This window comes from Oncorhynchus clarkii, chromosome 9 (genome assembly GCF_045791955.1).
Source record: "Oncorhynchus clarkii lewisi isolate Uvic-CL-2024 chromosome 9, UVic_Ocla_1.0, whole genome shotgun sequence".
NCBI classification, from domain to species: domain Eukaryota; kingdom Metazoa; phylum Chordata; class Actinopteri; order Salmoniformes; family Salmonidae; genus Oncorhynchus; species Oncorhynchus clarkii.
In genome coordinates this window covers 69321583-69349123 of record NC_092155.1, presented here as the reverse complement: position 1 = coordinate 69349123, position 27541 = coordinate 69321583, and the positions used below count along the sequence as shown (strand labels likewise).

Here is a 27541-nt window from a genome sequence, read left to right as displayed (position 1 = left end):
TCCCTTTTCCCATCCTCCTAGGAGCGCTCTCAACCTCTTCTAGTGAGATCTGGGCCTCCATCCCTTCTCTAATGTCCTCCGGCAACCGCCTGGACAAGTGTTCTAAAAACACATTTCCCTGCTCTACATCTACTTCCCTTTCCTTAAATAAACCTTGGAAATGATCAGTTGATTAGACCACTAATCTAAATTTACAATCCCTTATCGTGACATCCACCCCTATAACCCTCCCCTGCATCACCACAAAAGAACCCTCCACTTTTATCTCCCTGTGCCCACACAAAATCCCTACCCCCGATGAGTGCACCCCCCCAATACCCCAAACCGACTCCCCCTTGTCCCACTCCCTCTTAAACCTACTAACATCCCATCCATCCCTCAGGTGAACCTCCTGTAAAAAACAAAAATCAAACCCCACACCCTCCAAATAACTAAAAACCGCCCTCCTCTTAACAAAATCCCTTAAACCCCTTACATTTAAACTAACAAAAGTAAAATTAGACCCCATGAAAGAATAAAATAAAAACATGTAATACACTCAAATACTAAACCCAGACAGAAAAAAACAAAAACAGGAGACTCACCCGATGCTCCCCTGCTCCATATCTACTTATGAAAACACCATCCGTACTCCCGACATCCCCCCCTCTTCCTCCATCTCACCAACCCAGGATGCAGGAATAGTGTTTGGCTCCGGGGTGCCCTGCACCCTGGGTCTACCCCCACACTCCTCCCCAGTGCTGCAGCTGGTTTGGAAAAAAATAGGGGAGGCTGAGTCCCCAAACAAAAAACTCCCCACCTCCTCCTGTACCCAGTCCTGAGTCTTGTTAGGTGTGACCCCACCCAACAGAAGTTGAGGGCCTGGGGAAACCAGCAGCAACCAAGAGGTTTCTCCCACCCCCATCACTCTTGACCATCCCCTCCCTCTCACTGTCGGCCAATCGCACCCTCCTCTTCATTCTCTTCTTTGGTGATGGCGGCAGTGGAGAGCTACCACCCTCCCCCCCGCCAGCTCCTCCACCATACCCCTCATCTCTTCCACCAGGGCACTTTCCCCCCACTCCACTTGCTCTTCCACCATCTCCTTCTCCACCACTCCTCCCTCGCTTTCTTCTCTCTCATGCTCCTCCACTTGCTTGCCTTCTTCCGCAGCTTTTCCTGGTTCTCCTACTCCCGTGCCTTCCGTTTCCTTCTCTCTTCCATCCGCCGCTTCTTGCTCCTCCTCCTTCCTTGCGACCCTCCCCTCTGGACCTGTACTCTGGTCATGAGGCATGCTTCCTTCCCCTCCTCTTCTTCCCCCATCCCCCGCTCCTGCTCCCCCCCCCAGCCACAGACATGTATGACCTCTGACGAGCCGGGCACCCCCGCTACAGGTGTGCTAACGAGCCACACCCATGGCACTCCTTAGGCTCGTCACAATCCTTCGCCTCGTGCTCCCCAGATCCACAAAATCTGCATTTTCTTGCGCTGCACGAGGCGAAGATGTGGCCATAGGCCATACAGCGCCTGCAAAATGGAGGCTGACGTGCATAAAACAACATCCCCCTGTCAGCCCCCAGGGAGAACATAGCAGGAGGATGGAGGTAGCCACCATGTCCCTTTGGGTCCTCCCTGAGGAGGGCCTGGAAGCCTCTCCTCCCATTCCAAAACCCAAGGGAGTCTTTGAGGTGCCTTGCTGAGGAGACGTTATCCATGTATCTCCCCAGAAAGGCCCTCACCTCTTCGTCCTTAACGTATGGGTTGTAAATGTTGACAGTTACAACCCTAAAGTTGTTCCTCGCCACGTCGTATGCTCCCTCCAACGAGTTGCCTTGGAAACAAAACACGTCCTTCACCGTCAGCTTTAGAATCCCCATCAATATAGTCCTTCCAAAAGTTTCCCGTCCTAAAGGCTCCAACTCCTTTTCCTTCCAAGCAAACCAAATCGTGTTGGCCAGCCCAATCCCAGGGACCGACCGTGTTGATGGATTTAGCACCATATCCGCAAGGAGAATGGCACACCCGGCTCATCTTCTCTTCTCTTCTCTTCTCTAACAAGGAAAAAATAAAAAAAACAAAGTGACTGAGCCTATCTTGTGACAACAGAGACAGGACCAATCACCCAGGAAACACTCAAAGAATATGGCTGCCTAAATATGGTTCCCAATCAGAGACAATGATAAACACCTGCCTCTGATTGAGAACCACTCCAGACAGCCATAGACTATGCTAGAAACCCCTACTATAATACAAACCCAATACCTAACAAAAACCCCAAGACAAAACACACCACACACACAAAACCCATGTCACACCCTGGCCTGACCAAATTAATAAAGAAAACACAAAATACTAAGACCAGGGCGTGACAAGAGTTCCACAAGCAATGTCAATCAACTGTCTGCGATCAAGATTTAGACCTTGTGCATTAAGCTGAGAGATGGAGGCAAGCAAGTGGCTTCTCAATGTCTGAAGTTAAATCCCAAATGGCATCCTATTACCTATACAGTGCAGTACTTTGAACCAGAACCCTATTGGCCTTGGTCAAAATTAGTGCAATAGGGAATAGGGTGCCATTTGGAACAAAACAGAATAAATCAGTCTACAGTTTCAAGACGGCAGTAGTGGAGATGGTATTTAATAGCTTTGACATGAATAATGTAACTATGTTGAAGTAATGGCTGTGTTAACTTAGACCACAGCTTTCTATGCTGAGCATTAATTAAACAATGTGTCACGCCCTGACCATAGAGAGCCCTCTGTTCTCTATGGTGTTTAGATCAGAACGTGACTGGGGGGGTTATGTAGTTTATAGATTTCTAGGTTGGTGGTTTGTGTGGTTCCCAATTAGAGGCAGCTGGTAATCGTTGCCTCTAATTGGGGATCATATTTAGGTAGGCTTTTTCCCCACCAGCATTTGTGGGATATTGTTTGTGTTAGTGTGTTTGAGCACTACGTCGTCACGGTCTTTGTCAATTTTTGTTTCACTTTGTAATTAAAGATGTGGAACTCAATTCACGCTGCGCCTTGGTCCGATCATTTTCAAGAACGTGACACAATGTGAATTATTTTTCCAGCTGCCAAATGGCTAATCTAATCGTTTTGAAAATCAGAGTGGTTTTGATGTAGAATAAATTCATCTAGGCTTCAGGTGTTTTAAAGTTGTATTCCTGGTTGCAAAGTAACGGTAGACAAGCCCATAGACATGACGGACCGTCACAGTCCGCTCTGTGTCAGTGACGTGGAGTTAGTTTTCTTTAGGACCCTGCAGACGGCAGTTCATCATTTCAACGAATGGCACCTGTTCGGTTCAAAGGGGAAATCGGGAGGCCACGGTGTTGGTGCTAGTGTATCCTTTTCGCGCTGAGTAAAATAAACTTTTAAAATGAATACCTACGTCTATCTTATTTGCAATACTAAATAAAGAGCGTCGCAAAGCTGTCTCTTCAAATTTGTGAACAGTTTCCAAGGTAAGAAAGAAAGCTCTCCGGGAGACAACGCATCATTGCATATGTCTTGTATCGTACTATGAACGGTTTTTTCCCTTATGCACCAGAACGGCTACATTTGTATTGCAATAAAGTTATGTTACTGTATGTAATTTCCTGTGAGACACTTATACAACAAGAAACGATAGGGATAGTGGCTGCTTATGTTATTTTATCCTATGTCATACATTTAGTTATTTTGTTGTTTGTGTAAATCACAAAGGGAAAGCTTACTTTTTAAAACTAGCTCTAGTCATATTTTATACGCTATAGTCAAATACTTCCTGATCATTTTGTCACAACCAATTTCCTGCTTCTAGCATCATCTTACAACGACGAGCTGGAACAGATCTTAGATGAGGCAACGTGTTTAAAAACCACTCAAATTTACTTGGGAATTAAATGAGTTCAGTTTAGGGCTTACAGTGCCTTCAATAATTCTATGGTTATTTACTTTCAAAAGTCTATTTGGTATAGTAGTGTAACAATGTTGCAGTTTCATGTTCACGTGGTGTCTATAGTATCTAGCCGTAGTATGGATGGTATACATCACTCCTCACCGCTGTTGCCAACCCTTTGTACTGTTTCCGGTATGTAAATGACTGGTTAACCAGATTTATGGGTGGTCTTCCTATTCTCACTGCATAGTGCTATTTGGATAATACACAATTTATATAGTGCTTTACAACAGTAGAAACTAAACATAAAAAGGAGATTAAAACAAAACACCAGACTAACATCAGAAAGAAACAGAGAAGATGGAGGGCATGAGTGAATGAGTAGGTGTTGTGTGTCAGAGGGGGAGTGTGTGTGTGGGGGGGGGGGGGTTAAGCTTAGGCCATGGTGAACAGGTGAGGCTTTAAGAGGGACTGGAAGATGGTGATGGTCTCAGTCATGGTTGGAGCAACCCGGGAAAAGGCCCTGTCACCAAAACACTGGACCTTGGACCTGGGAAGCAGCAAGGTGGCCTGCTGTGGTGGAACAGAGCTAGTTGGAGCTTATGGAGGGAGCTTGAGTTGCATTTGTCGAGATGGGAGATGAACGCGTGGATCAGGTTTTCAGCAGCAGGACAGGAAAGGGAGGACCTGACTGCTGAGGTGGAAGAATGAGGTTTTGACAGTCTGTCGGGATATGGTGGACGAAGGAGAGGGTGGAGTCCAGGATTATGCCAAGGTTGCATGTGTGTGGAGAGGGAGAGACAATGGTATCATCAATGGTTTCCAACTTTGCTGAGTGTGGTTTTGGTTCCTATGAGGAAGTTCGGTTTTTGTCACTGTTTAGCTTGAGGAAGTTGTGTTGCATTCAGGTTTGTATTTCAGAGGCAGTATTCAATGTGGGTCAGAGGTGGGTTGAGGAAGGACTTGGTGCTGAGGTAGCTCTGGGTGGCGTTGGCATAACAAAGGAAGTCAAGGTTGAATGGCAGAGGATCTGACCGGGGGGGGGGGGCGACCCAGCACAGAGCCCTGTTACGGCCCTTCCAAACAGTGCAGATTATATCAAAATAATATCAAAATACACGATGAGTAACAATAACTTTATATACACAAAGTACCAGTACAGAGTTGATGTGCAGTGGTACGAGTGCCCCCAACACCCAGGCCCTTCACCAGGTAGTTGAGGTAGATAAACTCAGCAAAAAAAGAAACGTCCCTTTTTCAGGACCCTGTCTTTCAAAGTTAATTTGTAAAAATCCTAATAACTTCAGATCTTCATTGTGAAGGGTTTAAACATTGTTCCCCATGCTTGTTCAATGAACCATAAACAATTAATGAAAATGCACCTGTGGAACGGTCGTGAAGACATTAACAGCGTACAGAAGGTAGGCAATTAAGGTCACAGTTATGAAAACTTAGGACATTGAAGAGGCCTTTCTACTGACTCTGAAAAACACAAAAAGAAAGATGCCCAGGGTCCCTGCTCATCTGCGTGAACTTGCCTTAGGCATGCTGCAAGGAGGCATGAGGACTGCAGATGTGGCCAGGGCAATAAAGTGCTATGTCCGTACTGTGAGGCGCCTAAGACATAGCTACAGGGAGACAGGACGGACAGCTGATCACCCTCGCAGTGGCAGACCACGTGTAACAACATCTGCACAGGATTGGTACATCCGAACATCACACCTGCGGGACAGATACAGGATGACAACAACAACTGCCCGAGTTACACCAGGAACGCACAATCCCTCCATCAGTGCTCAGACTGTCTGCAATAGGCTGAGAGAGGCTGGACTGAGGGCTTGTAAGCCTGGTTTAAGGCACGTCCTCACCAGACTCCACCGGCAACAACGTCGCCTATGGGCACAAACCCACCGTCGCTGGACCAGACAGGACTGGCAGAAAGTGCTCTTCACTGACGAGTCGCGGTTTTGTCTCACCAGGGGTGATGGTCGGATTCGCGTTTATCGTCGAAGGAATGAGCGTTACACCGAGGCCTGTACTCTGGAGCGGGATCGATTTTGGAGGTGGGTCACAGCATCTTCGGACTGAGCTTGTTGTCATTGCAGGCAATCTCAACGCTGTACTCTGGCCTTCTTTAAGATGGGGGTGACTGCAGCTGTTTTGTAGTCTGACGACACAGCTCCATGGGTGAGGGCGAGGTTGATGTACAGTAGGTAAGATCTGGACAGAGAGCAGGCAGGCAGGCTTCAATGAGAACTGTGGGTAGAGGATCCAGGGAGCAGGTTGTAATCTTCGATGGCATGACGAGTTTTGACATCTAGGGAGAGTCAATGGGGGGAGAATGTGGAGAGTCGGTTTCAGAGGTGACTGTTGGGAGGTTGACGGGGAGGGGCAGCAGAGGCAGATTGATCGGTCAGTGATGTTTATTTTGGTGATCTTGACAAACTAAAGGAAGGAGTTGCAGAGTTCAGTGGAGGGAGAAGAGAAAGTGTCATCACGGCCTGAAGTAGTTTGCTTACTTATATTTGGCCTAGCATTCACTGATAGTCATACAATGATGGCTTTGAAGTACAGTATTGTTATAGTACAAATTCAGTTTATTATTTGTTAATAAAAAAGTTGTCCAAGAACTTTGTAACAAAATATTAACATTTTGACATCTGGATTGTTATTTGTTTTACGGTTCAAACATTAATGACATTTTATTGGAAGGGCAAACTTTATATTAGAAGTTGTTCTGAACACATTTTCCATACTACATAGTAGAACTAGAAAGAGTCCTCTTTCTTCACATGGCATGTAACTGACGTCCAGCATAAAAACAAGCCAAACAGACTGTTAACATTCCACATTCGAGTCAGTAGTGCTCTGTGTGGCCAATGTTGGGCACTTGAACCACGAGAGTGTATTGAATCAATGATGGAAGTAGGTTTTCTTTGAGAGGACTGGCTTAAATGAATGAGAGTTTTTAAGAGGTCCTAAGCCGTGTTCACCGAAGCCTGTCATTGTTGTGATTGATAGCCCCTCATAAAGCAGGATGTGTTGAATAGCCTGAGTCCAATATCTGTTTGTGTGGTCTTGCCAGTTCCATTGAATGACTAATGGATTTGTCACGACAGCACAAACCAAGCCATATTCACTAGGAACGATTCAAAATCAAATGTTTTTTGTCACATGCACCGAATACAGCCGTTGTAGACCTTACAGTGAAATGTTTACTTACAAGCCGTTAAACAACAATGCAATTTTAAGAAAAATCATTGCTAAAAGTATTTACTGAAATAAACTGAAGTAAAAAATTACAAATAAAATAGAAAAATAACAAATAATTAATGGCTAGTTGTGGAGCTGAATTTATCCAGGTGTGTTTGTCATTAGTCGTGTGTGCGTGTGTGTGTTATGTGAGGCGTCATTCATTAATGTGTGTGGGAGCTGCTCAGTCAGCCGACAGGTGAAGGCCCACAAGGTGACACGCACATCCGGGAGGGGGAGGGGAGGGTATGACCGGTGTTTACTTGGACAGGTGTGTTCTTGGCTGGAGCAGGTGAGTGCAGGCAGGTATAATTTTGAATTTAAAGTGGACACATTTGAAATACATAGTTGCTTCAGCCAAGTGAAATCAACAATAAAATGGTAAAAATGATTGAAGACAACAGACATATTGTGGTTCTCAGGTGTTAATAAGTCCAGGGGTGTTCTCTGGCTGGAGCAGGTGTTAATAGGTCACTCTCTTCTCTCTACTCACGCCGCGTGTGTGTTGTGTATGTGTGTGTGGCTATTCCTCTGGGACTCCTCGTCCACCCAGGAAAGAGAAAGCGAGAGAGAGAGAGTAGCTATGACAGTGGATGAGTGCTATGAGAGTTGCTAGGTACACGCATAGTACAGGCTGGTTAAGAAGAGCTGACTGGTCCACATCTTTTGACATTTGGCAGGTAGTTATTATAGACATCTGTTTTGGGGTAGAACTACATTTTAAAACTGCAATAGATTCACCTTGGTAATGAAAATATTTAAGAAAATTGCAGATATTCTTGAATAGCTCTTTGCTGCCATTACTAAATAATACCTCCAGTTTTAAATTAACTATCTATTTTCTCCCCCCTCTTTCCAGCAGCGGCCATTTTGCATTGACCCACCACCATGCGTCTGTTCCTGCGTCGGCGCTTGTCCCTCCTGAAGCTGGCCCTGGCTGGGGGGACTCTGTTTATGGTTGTCCTTGTCATCCTCCAGAAAGACGTGGGTATCAGCTCCAACTCTGTCCAGGACCCCTGGTTCCAAGACCTGGTGGAACGCAAGGAGAGAGTGCTGGTGATGGTCCGAGGAGCAGTCAACAACCTGGGCTTCCAGGTACCTTTATGAGTCCTTTTGGTGGGGGGGGCTAGAGTAGTACAGTGGGTGGGCTTTTGTTTTATTTTTCTTGCATTATATAATAATTTAAATAAAATGAAGAAAACAAATAATAACCTGGGCTTCCAGATTGGAGCTCCCCAGCCTCCACCAGTAGAGGAGCAGCAGGCCACCTCAGACCGCAACTGTCCTCCAGGTCACTACAGCCAAGCAGAGTTGAAGCCAGTCCTGGAGAGGCCCCAACAGGACCCCCAGGGGCCCGGGGCAGATGGGACAGGCTATGAGAAAGACAAGATGACACCAGAGGAGGAGAAAGAGAAGGAAGATGGGATGACTGTTAACTGTTTCAACCAGTTCTCCTCCGACAGGATCTCCCTCAGCCGTAGCCTAGGAGACGACACCCGGCCACCAGAGTAAGACTATGTCCCAATTATCTCTCCTTCTTGTTCACTTCCCTTCACTGATTTGGAAGGACATGGCTTGTGTAATAAATGTGGTAGAAGCTCCCATTAGCCCATGTCTCCTCCAATCCAATGCTTTTAGACTGACTGTTTTTTCCTAAAAGCTTTCAAGTTATATTTCAATCACTTTGGTTATACTACCGGTCAAAAGTTTTAGGACACCTACTCATTCAAGGGTTTGTCTTTATTTTTTACTCTTTTCAACATTGTAGAATAATGGTGAAGACATCAAAACTATGAAATAACACATATGGAATCATGTAGTAACCCAAAAAGTGTTAAAAAAATCAAAATATATTTCATATTTGAGATTCTTCAAATGGCCACCCTTTGCCTTGATGACAGCTTTGCACACTCTTGGCATTCTCTCAACCAACTTCATGAGGTAGTCACGTGGAATGCATTTCAATTAACAGGTGTGCCTTTTTTTAAAGTTAATTTGTGGAATGCAAATTAATGCATTTGATGCCAATCAGTGGTGTTGTGACAGGTCTGAAACCAACAGGACCCTAAACAGCTTCTACCCCCAAGCCATAAGACTACAAAGTAGTTTGTTAAATAATTCATCAATAGCTACCCAGACTATCTACAATGACCTATTTTTGACAATAACTCTTTTGACTCATCCCATACGCTGCAGCTACTGTTTTGTCTATCCTGTTGCCTAGTCACTTTACCTAAATCTATATATCTACCTCGTACCACTGCACATCAACTCGGTACTGGTACTCTGTATATATAGCCAAGTTATCGTTACTCATTGTGGATTTATTCCTTGTGTTATTATTTAAAACATGTTCTCTCTAAATTGTAGGGAAGGGCCAATAATTAAGCAGTTCACTGTTAGTCTAAATCTGTTTGCGACGCATGTGACAAATACAATTTGGTTTGATTTGACACAGTCTTGCCCTTTCTTTTCTTCCCAGGTGTGTGGAGCGTAAGTTCCGCCGCTGCCCTCCTCTCCCCACCACCAGTGTAATCATAGTGTTCCACAACGAGGCCTGGTCCACCCTGCTGCGTACAGTCTACAGTGTCCTCCACACCTCCCCTGCTGCCCTGCTCACTGAGATCATCATGGTGGACGACGCCAGCACTGCAGGTTGGAATCTTTCAGGGCTTTACAGTTGCCTAGCTACAGTCCTCTTAATGACATGGGGCAAAACTTAGGGCAGTGATAATTGATCAATTTGTATAATTGATTAGTGGACCATGCCAGCACCACAGGTGGGCATGAGGGCTCAAGAACTGGAGCCTGACACCATGGGTGGACTAAGAGTAGGAGATAGATAGGCCTTGGTTTAGAGCTTGACGCCACTAGGCCTTGCTTGACACCACCGGCTCTTAGAGTAAAACATACTGCGGGGCCTGGGTCGTTCATTAGGACACATCTTATCCAAGCATTTTGCCATAGATAATTAAATTAATTCCTTGTTTCTGAGCGCGTTCTTCGATTTCTTGTCTATGGATCACAACTCCGTTTCAGAGCAAAGCATGTGTGACTTCCTTTACCCAAGCAGCTCAATTCAGATCTTTTTCACTTATTGGTCTTTTGACCAATTGGATCTGAAAAATATCTGATGTGAAAACATCTGATGAGATTGGTCAAAAGACCAATGAGTGGGGAAAATATTGCTGCCTGTGTAAACGCAGCCTACTATTATTATTAGACTGTTAACGTGTCAATGACTGTGATCATCTCATTCTGAAACTGGGTGTTCCCTTATGAACAGGAAGTGACTTTGGCATAGCGTCAGTAATAAAGACTAAAAGAGGAGGGTTGGTTAACTACAGTATAACTGCTCCTGGACCTTGGAACCGCATTCTATCTCCTCCCGTCTGTATCGGTTCAGTTTAATCTCCCTGTTTTAACGACCGTCTTTTCTAAATATGACTGGATGTGGTCGCATGTGGTAACATTCCTATGCCATCACATTTAGACAGCATGTGGTTACAGTCCTATGCCATCACATTTAGACAGCATGTGGTAACATTCCTATGCCATCACATTTAGACAGCATGTGGTAACATTCCTATGCCATCACATTTAGACAGCATGTGGTAACATTCCTATGCCATCACATTTAGACAGCATGTGGTAACATTCCTATGCCATCACATTTAGACAGCATGTGGTAACATTCCTATGCCATCACATTTAGACAGCATGTGGTAACATTCCTATGCCATCACATTTAGACAGCATGTGGTAACATTCCTATGCCATCACATTTAGACAGCATGTGGTAACATTCCTATGCCATCACATTTAGACAGCATGTGGTAACATTCCTATGCCATCACATTTAGACAGCATGTGGTAACATTCCTATGCCATCACATTTAGACAGCATGTGGTTACAGTCCTATGCCATCACATTTAGACAGCATGTGGTAACAGTCCTATGCCATCACATTTAGACAGCATGTGGTTACAGTCCTATGCCATCACATTTAGACAGCATGTGGTAACAGGCCTATGCCATCACATTTAGACAGCATGTGGTAACAGGCCTATGCCATCACATTTAGACAGCATGTGGTAACAGTCCTATGCCATCACATTAAGACAGCATGTGGTTACAGTCCTATGCCATCACATTTAGACAGCATGTGGTAACAGTCCTATGCCATCACATTTAGACAGCATGTGGTTACAGTCCTATGCCATCACATTTAGACAGCATGTGGTTACAGTCCTATGCCATCACATTTAGACAGCATGTGGTTACAGTCCTATGCCATCACATTTAGACAGCATGTGGTTACAGTCCTATGCCATCACATTTTGACAGCATGTGGTTACAGTCCTATGCCATCACATTTAGACAGCATGTGGTTACAGTCCTATGCCATCACATTTAGACAGCATGTGGTTACAGTCCTATGCCATCACATTTAGACAGCATGTGGTAACAGTCCTATGCCATCACATTTAGACAGCATGTGGTTACAGTCCTATGCCATCACATTTAGACAACATGTGGTTACAGTCCTATGCCATCACATTTAGACAGCATGTGGTTACAGTCCTATGCCATCACATTTTGACAGCATGTGGTTACAGTCCTATGCCATCACATTTAGACAGCATGTGGTTACAGTCCTATGCCATCACATTTAGACAGCATGTGGTTACAGTCCTATGCCATCACATTTAGACAGCATGTGGTTACAGTCCTATGCCATCACATTTTGACAGCATGTGGTTACAGTCCTATGCCATCACATTTAGACAGCATGTGGTTACAGTCCTATGCCATCACATTTTGACAGCATGTGGTTACAGTCCTATGCCATCACATTTAGACAGCATGTGGTTACAGTCCTATGCCATCACATTTAGACAGCATGTGGTTACAGTCCTATGAACACACCCCTGCTCTCTGTCAGTTCCCTAGAGATGTTGTTCTAATGCTGTGTTCATAACATCTTGTAAATACAAGTATACGACCGGGAAAATTTCACTTGAATGCCCCTCTAACCCGTGGAAAATACGTCTATCATGGCTGAGCTCAGATTTCTCCCACATGCTGAACTCAGACGTCACATACAGTACTAAGGAAATTACCTCCAAAAGCGTTTTCGGCAATAAACAACAACAAAACATTATAACATGATCTATTAATATGGTTTTTCAACACTATCATTTGTTTACGAGCATGATAGCTGTACTTTTAGTTTATGGTTGACGCAGCTTGCTTGCCATTTCGCCAATAGGCGTTTTATGAACGCAGCATTAACCTTCTGTCATTAAGCCCCATGCTCCAGACCACCTGAAGAAAATAATTTAATATCAGGTATGTGTTTCCTTCTTCCTACCAGAGCACCTAGGGACTCGGCTGGATGAGTATGTGAAACAGCTGAATATAGTGAAGGTGGTGAGACAGCAGGAGAGGAAGGGCCTGATCACAGCCAGGCTCCTGGGGGCCAGAGGGGCACTGGGACAGACACTCACCTTCCTGGACGCACACTGTGAGTAGTGATGGTTGGATGAAAGAATGAATTCTGGGTGGCCCATTGAGAGAGTCTCACCTTCCTGGACGCACACTGTGAGTAGTGATGGGTGGATGAATGAATTAATGAATACTGGCCCAGGGAATGGGAGGCCCAGGGACAGACACTCTCCTTCCTGGATGCACACTGTGACTAGCTACTGTATATGCAAGAGTTGGTATGGTTTCAAATCAAGCCACGACCTCCTCATCCTACCTAGGTGGAGGGGGTAAAATGGAAGGATAGGGGGAGGGGTCAAATGGAAAGATAGGTGGAGGGGTCAAATGGAAGGATAGGTGGAGGGGGTCAAATGGAAGGATAGGTGGAGGGGGTCAAATGGAAGGATTGGTGGAGGGGTCAAATGGTAAGATAGGTGGAGGGGGTCAAATGGAAAGATAGGTGGAGGGGGTCAAATGGAAGGATTGGTGGAGGGGGTCAAATGGAAGGATTGGTGGAGGGGGTCAAATGGAAGGATAGGTAGAGGGGGTCAAATGGAAGGATAGGGGGAGGGGGTCAAATGGAAGGATAGGTGGAGGGGTCAAATGGAAAGATAGGTGGAGGGGGTCAAATGGAAGGATAGGTGGAGGGGGTCAAATGGAAGGATAGGTGGAGGGGGTCAAATGGAAGGATTGGTGGAGGGGGTCAAATGGAAGGATTGGTGGAGGGGGTCAAATGGAAGGATTGGTGGAGGGGGTCAAATGGAAGGATAGGTAGAGGGGGTCAAATGGAAGGATAGGTGGAGGGGTCAAATGGTAAGATAGGTGGAGGGGGTCAAATGGAAAGATAGGTGGAGGGGGTCAAATGGAAGGATTGGTGGAGGGGGTCAAATGGAAGGATTGGTGGAGGGGGTCAAATGGAAGGATTGGTGGAGGGGGTCAAATGGAAGGATAGGTAGAGGGGGTCAAATGGAAGGATAGGTGGAGGGGTCAAATGGTAAGATAGGTGGAGGGGGTCAAATGGAAAGATAGGTGGAGGGGGTCAAATGGAAGGATAGGTGGAGGGGGTCAAATGGAAGGATAGGTGGAGGGGGTCAAATGGAAAGATAGGTGGAGGGGGTCAAATGGAAGGATAGGTGGAGGGGGTCAAATGGAAGGATAGGTGGAGGGGGTCAAATGGAAGGATTGGTGGAGGGGGTCAAATGGAAGGATAGGTAGAGGGGGTCAAATGGAAGGATAGGTGGAGGGGTCAAATGGAAAGATAGGTGGAGGGGGTCAAATGGAAGGATAGGTGGAGGGGGTCAAATGGAAGGATAGGTGGAGGGGGTCAAATCTGGTCCTTCTGCCCCTGAACAGGCAGTTAACCCACTGTTCCTAGGCCGTCATTGAAAATAAGAATGTGTTCTTAACTGAAAAAAAAAATGGAAGGATAGGTGGAGGGGGTCAAATGGTTCCCATGAGATCAATCCATTTACAACCATTGTGCTACATCTGTATTTTTTTATAATGTTTAGTACAGATGAACTACCTATAATCTAATAACTGAGTTTATAAACTACTTTTAAACCCTTTATAAATCATTTTATGTATATATTATTGTAAAGTGTTAAAGGTATGTGGTAGATTTTCTAATGTGTTAATGTTTGTACCAAGAAGTTTCCCTGCTGTCTGCCTGTGATATTTATATTGAGTTCTTTAAAGCAGTGTTTCCTGGTCCTGGTCCTCGGGACTCAAAGGGGTGGACATTAGAGTTGTTGCCCTCGCACCTCATACACCTGATTGAGATCATCAAATTGATGACTTGATTAGTGTAATGAAGTGTGTTAGTGCTAGAGCAAAAGCAGAAATGTTGGAGTCCCAAATACCAATATTGGGAAAAAGACCCAATGCAGCAGTTTTTATATCAAATAATTTGGGCAACAAGGAATTACCTTACTGTAAAAGATTTCCATTAAAATGGTCAAAAATAGCTTTTCAGCAAAAAAGTGGTCTGAGTGGAAGGGGGAAAACTAGCTGTTATTGGCAGAGGTTTGGAACTCTTTTTGTTATTGGTCTATTAACCAATTTACTGCAAAGTGATGTCACTATGGAAAGTTGAAAGTCCCGCCCACACAAACCTTCTGATTTAAAAGGTCCTGTGTAGATGTGTGTTTTCAACCAGAAACTATCAGGAAAGAACACTGATAAAGAAAATAGTGGTTAGTGGCCTTAGGTCAGGACTAGTCGGTTTGTCTCAGTTAGTTGTCCGTTGTAGATTGGGGTTCTCTTGGTAGTCAACAGTTGAAACCTGTTATTCGGGTTACCCTGCTAGAACCTAGATGTGCGACACCATTCCACTCACGTATGCTTAGAGAGATGTCAAGTGGACTATAAATCCAGATACAAGGTGATAAAGGCATTGCATGTCAGTTTATTAGGTAGTACCAGGTCAGACCCCCTAGCAACCCCCGTTGCTCAATTGGTATCAAGGGACCAGGAAAATCTTCCCCACACCATTATACTACCGCCACCAGCCTGTACCGTCGACACCAGGCAGGATGGGGCCATGAACTCATGCTGATTACACCAAATCCTGACTCTGCCATCAGCATGACGCAACAGGAACCGGGATTCTTTGGACCAGGCAAAGTTTTTCCACTCCTCAATTGTCCAGTGTTGGTGATTGCGTGCCCACTGGAGCTGCTGCTTCTTGTTCTTGATAGGGAGTGGAACCCAGTGTGGTCGTCTGCTGCAATAGCCCATCCATGACAAGGAACAACAAGTTGTGCATTCCGGGATGCCGTTCTGCACACCACTGTTTGTGGTCCGCTTGTTAGCTTGACCGATTCTTGCTTTTCTCCTTCGATCTCTCATCAACGAGCTGTTTTCGCCGTTGACTTGATGGATGTTTTGTTTGTCGCAACATTCTCGGAGACGCAGCTTGTGATTGAAGAGCAGTAGACAAGGGACACATTGGAGGATAAAGTAGGTACTGTTTTGTTCTGTGTGAAAAGCCCAGGAGACCGGCTGTTTCTGAGATACTGGAACCGGCGAGCCTGGCACTGACGATCATACAGTACCATGCTCAAAGTTGCTTAGGTCACTTGTTATGCCCATTCTAACGTTCAATCAAATAGTAGCTGAATGGCCCGACGCCTGTCTGCCTGCTTTATATAGCAAGTCGTGGCCACGTGACTCACTGTCTGTAGGAGCGAAACATTTTTGTAAACGTGTACATAATAAAGTGGCCACTGAGTTTATCCTACGAAGCAGGTTTGAGGAGTTAGCATAGGTAACTTAACCTAGCGGTTAGAAAGTTGGGCCAGTAACCGAAAGGTGGCTAGTTTGAGTCACAGAGACGACAAGGTGAAAAATCTGTCAGTGCCCTTTCTATGGCAACGAATCCTTCAGAACTAACCTTCACACCAAGGCCTGCTGAGTTTGCACGATAACTGTCATTTCATTTTGATTTCGGCACAAATGAAAATGTAGCACTGACTCGCCCAATGGATTGGTGTTTCAGCGTTGTCTCAATGACGAGTTCTGCGTTCGACTAGCCATGTGCAACATGCACATGCAACGTTGCACAACATTCAAATAGAAAAGTATTGTGTCGAGAGTGTATATGATGTTCTGTCATGTAGAATTGGAAATGGAGTCAGCTTCATTCATAACATCTCTATCTGCAATGTTCCACAGCGTTTATCAGCTGAACCTCCTTTTTGTACTTTTGTTGTAAAAAAAGAAAAAGAAAAAAAAGAAAGAATCTGAACACTACCCTCCTCTCACCCTCCTCTCCCCTCCTCTCCCCTCCTCTCACCCTCCTCTCACCCTCCCCTCCCCTCCTCTCACCCTCCTCTCCCCTCCTCTCACCCTCCTCTCCCCTCCTCTCCCCTCCTCTCACCCTCCTCTCCCCTCCTCTCCCCTCCTCTCACCCTCCTCTCACCCTCCCCTCCCCTCCTCTCACCCTCCTCTCCCCTCCTCTCACCCTCCTCTCCCCTCCTCTCCCCTCCTCTCCCCTCCTCTCACCCTCCTCTCACCCTCCTCTCCCCTCCTCTCCCCTCCTCTCACCCTCCTCTCACCCTCCTCTCCCCTCCTCTCCCCTCCTCTCCCCTCCTCTCCCCCTCCTCTCACCCTCCTCTCCCCTCCTCTCCCCTCCTCTCACCCTCCCCTCCCCTCCCCTCCCCTCCCCTCCTCTCCCCTCCTCTCCCCTCCTCTCACCCTCCTCTCCCCTCCTCTCCTCTCCCCTCCTCTCCCCTCCTCTCCTCTCCCCTCCTCTCCCCTCCTCTCCCCTCCTCTCACCCTCCTCTCCTCTCCTCTCCCCTCCTCTCCTCTCCCCTCCTCTCCCCTCCTCTCACCTCCTCTCACCCTCCTCTCCTCTCCCCTCCTCTCCCCTCCTCTCACCCTCCTCTCCCCCTCCTCTCACCCTCCTCTCCCCTCCTCTCCCCTCCTCTCCCCTCCTCTCACCCTCCTCTCCCCTCCTCTCCCCTCCTCTCACCCTCCTCTCCTCTCCCCTCCTCTCCCCTCCTCTCACCCTCCTCTCCCCTCCTCTCACCCTCCTCTCACCCTCCTCTCCCCTCCTCTCCCCTCCTCTCCCCTCCTCTCCCCTCCTCTCACCCTCCTCTCACCCTCCTCTCCCCTCCTCTCACCCTCCTCTCACCCTCCTCTCCTCTCCCCTCCTCTCACCCTCCTCTCCCCTCCTCTCCCCTCCTCTCACCCTCCTCTCCCCTCCTCTCACCCTCCTCTCACCCTCCTCTCCCCTCCTCTCCCCTCCTCTCACCCTCCTCTCCTCTCCCCTCCTCTCACCCTCCTCTCCCCTCCTCTCACCCTCCCCTCCCCTCCTCTCCCCTCCTCTCACCCTCCTCTCCTCTCCCCTCCTCTCACCCTCCTCTCCCCTCCTCTCCCCTCCTCTCACCCTCCTCTCCCCTCCTCTCCCCTCCTCTCACCCTCCTCTCACCCTCCTCTCCCCTCCTCTCACCCTCCTCTCCCCTCCTCTCACCCTCCTCTCCCCTCCTCTCACCCTCCTCTCACCTCCTCTCACCTCCTCTCCCCTCCTCTCCCCTCCTCTCCCCTCCTCTCACCCTCCTCTCCCCTCCTCTCCCCTCCTCTCACCCTCCTCTCACCCTCCTCTCACCCTCCTCTCCCCTCCTCTCCCCTCCTCTCACCCTCCTCTCACCCTCCTCTCCCCTCCTCTCACCCTCCTCTCACCCTCCCCTCCCCTCCTCTCCCCTCCTCTCACCCTCCTCTCCCCTCCTCTCCCCTCCTCTCCCCTCCTCTCCCCTCCTCTCACCCTCCTCTCACCCTCCTCTCCCCTCCTCTCCCCTCCTCTCACCCTCCTCTCCCCTCCTCTCCCCTCCTCTCACCCTCCTCTCACCCTCCTCTCCCCTCCTCTCCCCTCTCACCCTCCTCTCACCCTCCTCTCCCCTCCTCTCACCCTCCTCTCACCCTCCCCTCCCCTCCTCTCCCCTCCTCTCACCCTCCTCTCCCCTCCTCTCCCCTCCTCTCACCCTCCTCTCACCCTCCTCTCCCCTCCTCTCCCCTCCTCTCACCCTCCTCTCACCCTCCTCTCACCCTCCTCTCCCCTCCTCTCCCCCTCCTCTCCCCTCCTCTCCCCTCCTCTCACCCTCCTCTCCCCTCCTCTCACCCTCCTCTCCCCTCCTCTCCCCTCCTCTCCCCTCCTCTCCCCTCCTCTCACCCTCCTCTCCCCTCCTTTCCCCTCCTCTCACCCTCCTCTCACCCTCCTCTCACCTCCTCTCCCCTCCTCTCCCCTCCTCTCACCCTCCTCTCCCCTCCTTTCCCCTCCTCTCACCCTCCTCTCCCCTCCTCTCCCCTCCTCTCACCCTCCTCTCCCCTCCTCTCCCCTCCTCTCACCCTCCTCTCCCCTCCTCTCCCCTCCTCTCCCCTCCTCTCACCCTCCTCTCCCCTCCTTTCCCCTCCTCTCACCCTCCTCTCCCCTCCTCTCCCCTCCTCTCCCCTCCTCTCACCCTCCTCTCCCCTCCTTTCCCCTCCTCTCACCCTCCTCTCCCCTCCTCTCCCCTCCTCTCCCCTCCTCTCCCCTCCTCTCCCCTCCTCTCACCCTCCTCTCCCCTCCTCTCACCCTCCTCTCCCCTCCTCTCCCCACCTCTCACCCTCCTCTCCCCTCCTCTCACCCTCCTCTCCCCTCCTCTCCCCTCCTCTCACCCTCCTCTCACCCTCCTCTCACCCTCCTCTCACCCTCCTCTCCCCTCCTCTCACCCTCCCCTCCCCTCCTCTCCCCTCCTCTCACCCTCCTCTCCCCTCCTCTCCCCTCCTTTCCCCTCCTCTCACCCTCCTCTCCCCTCCTTTCCCCTCCTCTCACCCTCCTCTCACCCTCCTCTCCCCTCCTCTCACCCTCCTCTCCCCTCCTTTCACCCTCCTCTCCCCTCCTCTCACCCTCCTCTCACCCTCCTCTCACCCTCCTCTCACCCTCCTCTAACCCTCCTCTCACCCTCCTCTCCCCTCCTCTCACCCTCCTCTCACCCTCCTCTCCCCTCCTCTCACCCTCCTCTCCCCTCCTCTCACCCTCCTCTCCCCTCCTTTCCCCTCCTCTCACCCTCCTCTCCCCTCCTCTCCCCCTCCTCTCCCCTCCTCTCACCCTCCTCTCTCCTCCTTTCCCCTCCTCTCACCCTCCTCTCCCCTCCTCTCACCCTCCTCTCACCCTCCTCTCCCCTCCTCTCACCCTCCTCTCCCCTCCTCTCACCCTCCTCTCCCCTCCTCTCACCCTCCTCTCCCCTCCTCTCCCCTCCTCTCACCCTCCTCTCCCCTCCTCTCACCCTCCTCTCCCCTCCTCTTACCCTCCCCTCCCCTCCTCTCCCCTCCTCTCCCCTCCTCTCACCCTCCTCTCCCCTCCTCTCACCCTCCCCTCCCCTCCTCTCACCCTCCTCTCACCCTCCTCTCACCCTCCTCTCCCCTTCTCTCACCCTCCTCTCCCCTCCTCTCACCCTCCCCTCCCCTCCTCTCCCCTCCTCTCCCCTCCTCTCACCCTCCTCTCCCCTCCTCTCACCCTCCCCTCCCCTCCTCTCACCCTCCTCTCCCCTCCTCTCACCCTCCCCTCCTCTCACCCTCCTCTCACCCTCCTCTCCCCTCCTCTCCCCTCCTCTCACCCTCCCCTCCCCTCCTCTCCCCTCCTCTCACCCTCCTCTCACCCTCCCCTCCCCTCCTCTCCCCTCCTCTCACCCTCCTCTCACCCTCCTCTCCCCTCCTCTCACCCTCCTCTCCCCTCCTCTCACCCTCCTCTCACCCTACTCTCACCCTACTCTCACCCTCCTCTCCCCTCCTCTCCCCTCCTCTCACCCTCCTCTCACCCTCCTCTCACCCTCCTCTCCCCTCCTCTCACCCTCCCCTCCCCTCCTCTCCCCTCCTCTCACCCTCCTCTCACCCTCCTCTCACCCTCCTCTCCCCTCCTCTCACCCTCCTCTCACCCTCCTCTCCCCTCCTCTCACCCTCCTCTCCCCTCCCAGGTGAGTGTTTCCATGGCTGGCTGGAGCCCCTGCTTGCTCGTATCGTAGAGGAGCCGACAGCTGTGGTCAGCCCAGAAATCACCACCATCAACCTGAATAACTTTGCCTTCAACAAGCCTGTAGCCACCTCTAAGGCCCAGAACAGAGGAAACTTTGACTGGAGCCTCACCTTCGGCTGGGAGGGCATTCCCGTGCAGGAGAGGAACAGACGCAAAGACGAGACCTACCCCGTCAAGTAAGGGCTGGGGACCCACCAAACATAATTTACATCATTTATTTAATTTACCCTTTATTTAACCCCCTGCATAGTGATGTTAATGAAAAGCTCACAATTCAGTATGTATAGTAACTTCAATATTACAGTAACACTTTACACAATATTATCTCATGCTTTCAAACAGTGTTAATAAAGTGGAATATATCAAATGCCTAGTCTAAAACAGCCATATACATGGAGTGTACAAAACAATATGAACACCTGCTCTTTCTATGACAGAATGACCAGGTGAAAGCTATGGTCACTTGTTAAATCCACTTCAATCGGTGTAGGTGCATGGAGAAGACGGGTTAAATCAATATTTTTAAGCCTAGGGACAATTGAGACATGGATTGTGTATGTGTGCCATTCAGAGGTTGAATGGGCAAGACAAAAGATATGTTCCTTTTGAACGGGGTATTGTAGTTGGTGCCAGGCGCACCGGTGTGTGTCAAACACTGCAATGCTGCTGAGTTTTTCACGATCCACAGTTTCCCCGTGCGTATCAAGAATGGCCCAGCACCCAAAAGACATCCAGCAAACTTGACACAACTGTGGGAAGCATTGGAGTCAACATGGGCCAGCATCCCTGTGGAACGCTTTCGAGGCCCCCAACGAATTGAGGCTGTTCTGAGGGCAAAAGAGGGGGGGGGTGGGGTGCAACTCAATATTAGGAAGGCGTTCTTAATGTTTTGTACACTCGGTGTAATACAATATTATCTCATGCTTTTGCATTGCATTGACACCATGTGTCACCTCTACGGGTCTGTTCCTTCAGAACTCCAACGTTTGCCGGTGGTCTCTTCTCCATCTCCAAGAAGTATTTTGAACACATCGGAACGTACGATGACAAGATGGAGATCTGGGGGGGTGAGAATGTGGAGATGTCCTTTAGGGTTAGTTTCCCCTCTTTTCTTTCCTCTGACAGCGTTAATGAAGTGGGTTATGGTTAGTTTCCCCTCTTCTCTTTCCTCTAACAGCGTTAATGAAGTGGGTTAGGGTTAGTTTCCCCTCTTTTCTTTCCTCTAACAGCGTTAATGAAGTGGGTTAGGGTTAGTTTCCCCTCTTCTCTTTCCTCTAACAGCGTTAATGAAGTGGGTTATGGTTAGTTTCCCCTCTTTTCTTTCCTCTGACAGCGTTAATGAAGTGGGTTAGGGTTAGTTTCCCCTCTTCTCTTTCCTCTAACAGCGTTAATGAAGTGGGTTAGGGTTAGTTTCCCCTCTTCTCTTTCCTCTAACAGCGTTAATGAAGTGGGTTATGGTTAGTTTCCCCTCTTTTCTTTCCTCTGACAGCGTTAATGAAGTGGGTTAGGGTTAGTTTCCCCTCTTCTCTTTCCTCTGACAGCGTTAATGAAGTGGGTAGGGTTAGTTTCCCCTCTTCTCTTTCCTCTAACAGCGTTAATGAAGTGGGTTAGGGTTAGTTTCCCCTCTTCTCTTTCCTCTGACAGCGTTAATGAAGTGGGTTAGGGTTAGTTTCCCCTCTTCTCTTTCCTCTAACAGCGTTAATGAAGTGGGTTAGGGTTAGTTTCCCCTCTTTTCTTTCCTCTAACAGCGTTAATGAAGTGGGTTAGGGTTAGTTTCCCCTCTTCTCTTTCCTCTAACAGCGTTAATGAAGTGGGTTAGGGTTAGTTTCCCCTCTTTTCTTTCCTCTGACAGCGTTAATGAAGTGGGTTATGGTTAGTTTCCCCTCTTTTCTTTCCTCTAACAGCGTTAATGAAGTGGGTTAGGGTTAGTTTCCCCTCTTCTCTTTCCTCTAACAGCGTTAATGAAGTGGGTTAGGGTTAGTTTCCCCTCTTCTCTTTCCTCTAACAGCGTTAATGAAGTGGGTTAGGGTTAGTTTCCCCTCTTTTCTTTCCTCTAACAGCGTTAATGAAGTGGGTTAGGGTTAGTTTCCCCTCTTCTCTTTCCTCTAACAGCGTTAATGAAGTGGGTTAGGGTTAGTTTCCCCTCTTTTCTTTCCTCTAACAGCGTTAATGAAGTGGGTAGGGTTAGTTTCCCCTCTTCTCTTTCCTCTAACAGCGTTAATGAAGTGGGTTAGGGTTAGTTTCCCCTCTTTTCTTTCCTCTAACAGCGTTAATGAAGTGGGTTATGGTTAGTTTCCCCTCTTCTCTTTCCTCTAACAGCGTTAATGAAGTGGGTTAGGGTTAGTTTCCCCTCTTCTCTTTCCTCTAACAGCGTTAATGAAGTGGGTTAGGGTTAGTTTCCCCTCTTTTCTTTCCTCTAACAGCGTTAATGAAGTGGGTTAGGGTTAGTTTCCCCTCTTTTCTTTCCTCTAACAGCGTTAATGAAGTGGGTTAGGGTTAGTTTCCCCTCTTTTCTTTCCTCTAACAGCGTTAATGAAGTGGGTTAGGGTTAGTTTCCCCTCTTCTCTTTCCTCTAACAGCGTTAATGAAGTGGGTTAGGGTTAGTTTCCCCTCTTCTCTTTCCTCTAACAGCGTTAATGAAGTGGGTTAGGGTTAGTTTCCCCTCTTTTCTTTCCTCTGACAGCGTTAATGAAGTGGGTTAGGGTTAGTTTCCCCTCTTCTCTTTCCTCTAACAGCGTTAATGAAGTGGCTTAGGGTTAGTTTCCCCTCTTCTCTTTCCTCTGACAGCGTTAATGAAGTGGGTTAGGGTTAGTTTCCCCTCTTCTCTTTCCTCTAACAGCGTTAATGAAGTGGGTTAGGGTTAGTTTCCCCTCTTTTCTTTCCTCTAACAGCGTTAATGAAGTGGGTTATGGTTAGTTTCCCCTCTTTTCTTTCCTCTGACAGCGTTAATGAAGTGGGTTAGGGTTAGTTTCCCCTCTTTTCTTTCCTCTGACAGCGTTAATGAAGTGGGTTATGGTTAGTTTCCCCTCTTTTCTTTCCTCTAACAGCGTTAATGAAGTGGGTTATGGTTAGTTTCCCCTCTTTTCTTTCCTCTGACAGCGTTAATGAAGTGGGTTAGGGTTAGTTTCCCCTCTTTTCTTTCCTCTGACAGCGTTAATGAAGTGGGTTATGGTTAGTTTCCCCTCTTCTCTTTCCTCTGACAGCGTTAATGAAGTGGGTTAGGGTTAGTTTCCCCTCTTCTCTTTCCTCTAACAGCGTTAATGAAGTGGGTTAGGGTTAGTTTCCCCTCTTTTCTTTCCTCTAACAGCGTTAATGAAGTGGGTTAGGGTTAGTTTCCCCTCTTTTCTTTCCTCTGACAGCGTTAATGAAGTGGGTTATGGTTAGTTTCCCCTCTTCTCTTTCCTCTAACAGCGTTAATGAAGTGGCTTAGGGTTAGTTTCCCCTCTTCTCTTTCCTCTGACAGCGTTAATGAAGTGGGTTATGGTTAGTTTCCCCTCTTCTCTTTCCTCTAACAGCGTTAATGAAGTGGGTTAGGGTTAGTTTCCCCTCTTCTCTTTCCTCTAACAGCGTTAATGAAGTGGGTTAGGGTTAGTTTCCCCTCTTCTCTTTCCTCTGACAGCGTTAATGAAGTGGGTTAGGGTTAGTTTCCCCTCTTCTCTTTCCTCTAACAGCGTTAATGAAGTGGCTTAGGGTTAGTTTCCCCTCTTCTCTTTCCTCTAACAGCGTTAATGAAGTGGGTTAGGGTTAGTTTCCCCTCTTTTCTTTCCTCTGACAGCGTTAATGAAGTGGGTTAGGGTTAGTTTCCCCTCTTCTCTTTCCTCTAACAGCGTTAATGAAGTGGGTTAGGGTTAGTTTCCCCTCTTTTCTTTCCTCTAACAGCGTTAATGAAGTGGGTTAGGGTTAGTTTCCCCTCTTTTCTTTCCTCTAACAGCGTTAATGAAGTGGGTTAGGGTTAGTTTCCCCTCTTTTCTTTCCTCTAACAGCGTTAATGAAGTGGGTTAGGGTTAGTTTCCCCTCTTCTCTTTCCTCTAACAGCGTTAATGAAGTGGGTTAGGGTTAGTTTCCCCTCTTTTCTTTCCTCTGACAGCGTTAATGAAGTGGGTTATGGTTAGTTTCCCCTCTTTTCTTTCCTCTAACAGCGTTAATGAAGTGGGTTATGGTTAGTTTCCCCTCTTTTCTTTCCTCTAACAGCGTTAATGAAGTGGGTTATGGTTAGTTTCCCCTCTTTTCTTTCCTCTAACAGCGTTAATGAAGTGGGTTAGGGTTAGTTTCCCCTCTTCTCTTTCCTCTAACAGCGTTAATGAAGTGGGTTAGGGTTAGTTTCCCCTCTTCTCTTTCCTCTAACAGCGTTAATGAAGTGGGTTAGGGTTAGTTTCCCCTCTTTTCTTTCCTCTAACAGCGTTAATGAAGTGGGTTAGGGTTAGTTTCCCCTCTTCTCTTTCCTCTAACAGCGTTAATGAAGTGGGTTAGGGTTAGTTTCCCCTCTTTTCTTTCCTCTAACAGCGTTAATGAAGTGGGTAGGGTTAGTTTCCCCTCTTCTCTTTCCTCTAACAGCGTTAATGAAGTGGGTTAGGGTTAGTTTCCCCTCTTTTCTTTCCTCTAACAGCGTTAATGAAGTGGGTTAGGGTTAGTTTCCCCTCTTCTCTTTCCTCTAACAGCGTTATTGAAGTGGGTTAGGGTTAGTTTCCCCTCTTCTCTTTCCTCTGACAGCGTTAATGAAGTGGGTTAGGGTTAGTTTCCCCTCTTTTCTTTCCTCTGACAGCGTTAATGAAGTGGGTTATGGTTAGTTTCCCCTCTTCTCTTTCCTCTAACAGCGTTAATGAAGTGGAATTTATCAAGAACTTTAGCAAGTCTAAAACACTGCGCTATATGTAGAGAGTTGAGGCATTATGCTTTCTCAACAACATTCTGTTTCTGTTGATTATTACCTACAGTTAATTGGTTGAATGGTGTCATGTGACCTCAACGTTGTATATGGCTCTGGTCTTAAATAATCTCCCTTGTTTCTACAAATCTCCCACCTTAATTGCACATGTTGGAGTGATTTGAAATGACATGTGCTGTAACATGTAAATGGTGTGAGCATGTATATCTGCAATGGGAATTTCCAGGTGAAGGAAAAAGGAAGGCAGTCATAGGTAGTCAATCAGTCTGGTTTATTACAAGTTGCAATCAGGAGACACCACCCAGCACAGAAGCAGGAAATGAAAGCAGGAAAGGAAATGTCTAACTGGCCTCTTGGAGACAGGCCCTCAATATCCTAATCAGACATACAGCCCCAAATGTTCTGTAAACACCAGCCCCAGAGGCTTCTGGGAAGTCAAAACAGAAAGACAGTGGCTGCATTCCAAACACTTAACAGACATACCCTCTCCCCTCATCCCTCAAATTAAGTGGACACCTCTGATGATGTATCATGACGTCTGATGAGTATATACTTGCATGGCGAGGGAGGAAGGAAGTCATTTTAAATGGACCGCCCTTGCCCAGAAATTCGTCACTCGTTCATCCTGCGACGATTGTGTTTTCAGCTTGTAGGTGTTTTATATGTGCTACAGTCAATTCTGATTGCATGTCTACTTATATTAACTAAATAATTATTAATATATACCTACTGTATGATAGCTAGCAAATTAATTAGCTAACTAGTGTTAGCCTGACTAGCTACTTCTGAAGAAGGACATTTTTTTTATTTCTACAAGTTCCAAAAGCTAACCAAACAAAAACATTACTTTTACGAGATGTGTTTGTGCATTAGTAGCACAATTTCTAACTTATTTACATTTGTTTTTACTTACACTTGTATGTTGACTCCATATTGACATTGAAGTTTTAAGTTTTGGCTGACTTTTCTTAGCAGATGTACAGTTCTGAGGTGTTTCAGGCCCTGAAGTGAACATAATTGTACACTCTCAAACTCCATTAAAAACAAGGGCTGAGGGGCTTACTTTGCTCCCTTGCTTGGCTAATCATTTGGACCGACAACATATATGGCCGCGGGGATTCCCCCAAGGGCATAGGGCGAGGGTAAGTGGGCGAGGGTAAGTGGGCGAGGGTAAGTGGACGAGGGTGTGTCTTTTATGAGTTTGAAACGCAGCCGATGACTTTGTCAGCTGCTACAGGATCAGTGTTGTCATCAGAATGTCATCAATACAATTAGCAAATAATCGGTGTGTCCTTGGTCATTGTACCTCCAGTGACAAGGCAGGTCACTAAGTTATTCAGCTAACTGTTATCAACTTTCTGACATCACCCCCCTCCCCCAGGTGTGGCAGTGTGGGGGCCAGCTGGAGATCATTCCGTGTTCTGTGGTTGGTCACGTGTTCCGTACCAAGTCCCCCCACACCTTCCCTAAAGGCACCGAGGTCATCACACGGAACCAGGTACGATTAGCCGAGGTCTGGATGGACGACTACAAACGCATCTACTACCGACGCAACAGTAACGCTGCGAAGATGGCCAAAGAGGTATGTGCTCAGTCAACTCCAAGTGTCCTACTGCTAGATAAAGTTAAGCACATTCTGGGTTCAGGGTTCAATTACTCCCAAGTTTCATAATACTATTAGATAATCTTGTTTTGCCAGATTTGGTAATGTCACATTCGCTCTACACAAAAGGAAGATCTTAATCAAGGCTCACTGTAAGCCAACACACTACTGCGCATAATGCGTGTCTGTACATACATCTGGAGCAGGCCCAAATACACTCTAATGAGTGGCTATATATGATATATGTGGTTAAAGTTACTCTCACTCATTTCAACTCCTCTGTCTGTTACAGAAAGGGTTTGGTGACACCTCAGAGTGTGTGAATCTGTGTTTTACAGAAAGGGTTTGGTGATATCTCAGAGTGTGTGAATCTGTGTTTTACAGAAAGGGTTTGGTGACACCTCAGAGTGTGTGAATCTGTGTTTTACAGAAAGGGTTTGGTGACACCTCAGAGTGTGTGAATCTGTGTTTTGCAGAAAGGGTTTGGTGACATCTCAGAGTGTGTGAATCTGTGTTTTACAGAAAGGGTTTGGTGACACCTCAGAGTGTGTGAATCTGTGTTTTACAGAAAGGGTTTGGTGACACCTCAGAGTGTGTGAATCTGTGTTTTACAGAAAGGGTTTGGTGACATCTCAGAGCGTGTGAATCTGTGTTTTGCAGAAAGGGTTTGGTGACATCTCCGAGCGTGTGAATCTGTGTTTTACAGAAAGGGTTTGGTGACACCTCAGAGTGTGTGAATCTGTGTTTTACAGAAAGGGTTTGGTGACACCTCAGAGTGTGTGAATCTGTGTTTTACAGAAAGGGTTTGGTGACACCTCAGAGTGTGTGAATCTGTGTTTTACAGAAAGGGTTTGGTGATATCTCAGAGCGTGTGAATCTGTGTTTTACAGAAAGGGTTTGGTGATATCTCAGAGCGTGTGAATCTGTGTTTTGCA

At 47.6% G+C, this 27541-nt stretch overlaps 1 protein-coding gene across 1 annotated transcript in view; it reads left to right on the top strand.

The window, feature by feature from the left end:
* The first annotated feature begins 3291 nt into the window (after positions 1–3291).
* LOC139416861 (polypeptide N-acetylgalactosaminyltransferase 6-like) overlaps positions 3292–27541 on the top strand; it is a 30057-nt gene continuing 5807 nt past the window's right edge. Inside the window, exons 1-8 of the mRNA XM_071166005.1 lie at positions 3292–3449; positions 7977–8212; positions 8342–8625; positions 9600–9772; positions 12496–12645; positions 20060–20294; positions 21094–21211; positions 26385–26585. Of these exons, the coding sequence (XP_071022106.1) occupies positions 8006–8212; positions 8342–8625; positions 9600–9772; positions 12496–12645; positions 20060–20294; positions 21094–21211; positions 26385–26585 (1368 nt within the window). The 5' untranslated portion in view covers positions 3292–3449; positions 7977–8005. The remainder of the gene's footprint in view (positions 3450–7976; positions 8213–8341; positions 8626–9599; positions 9773–12495; positions 12646–20059; positions 20295–21093; positions 21212–26384; positions 26586–27541) is intronic.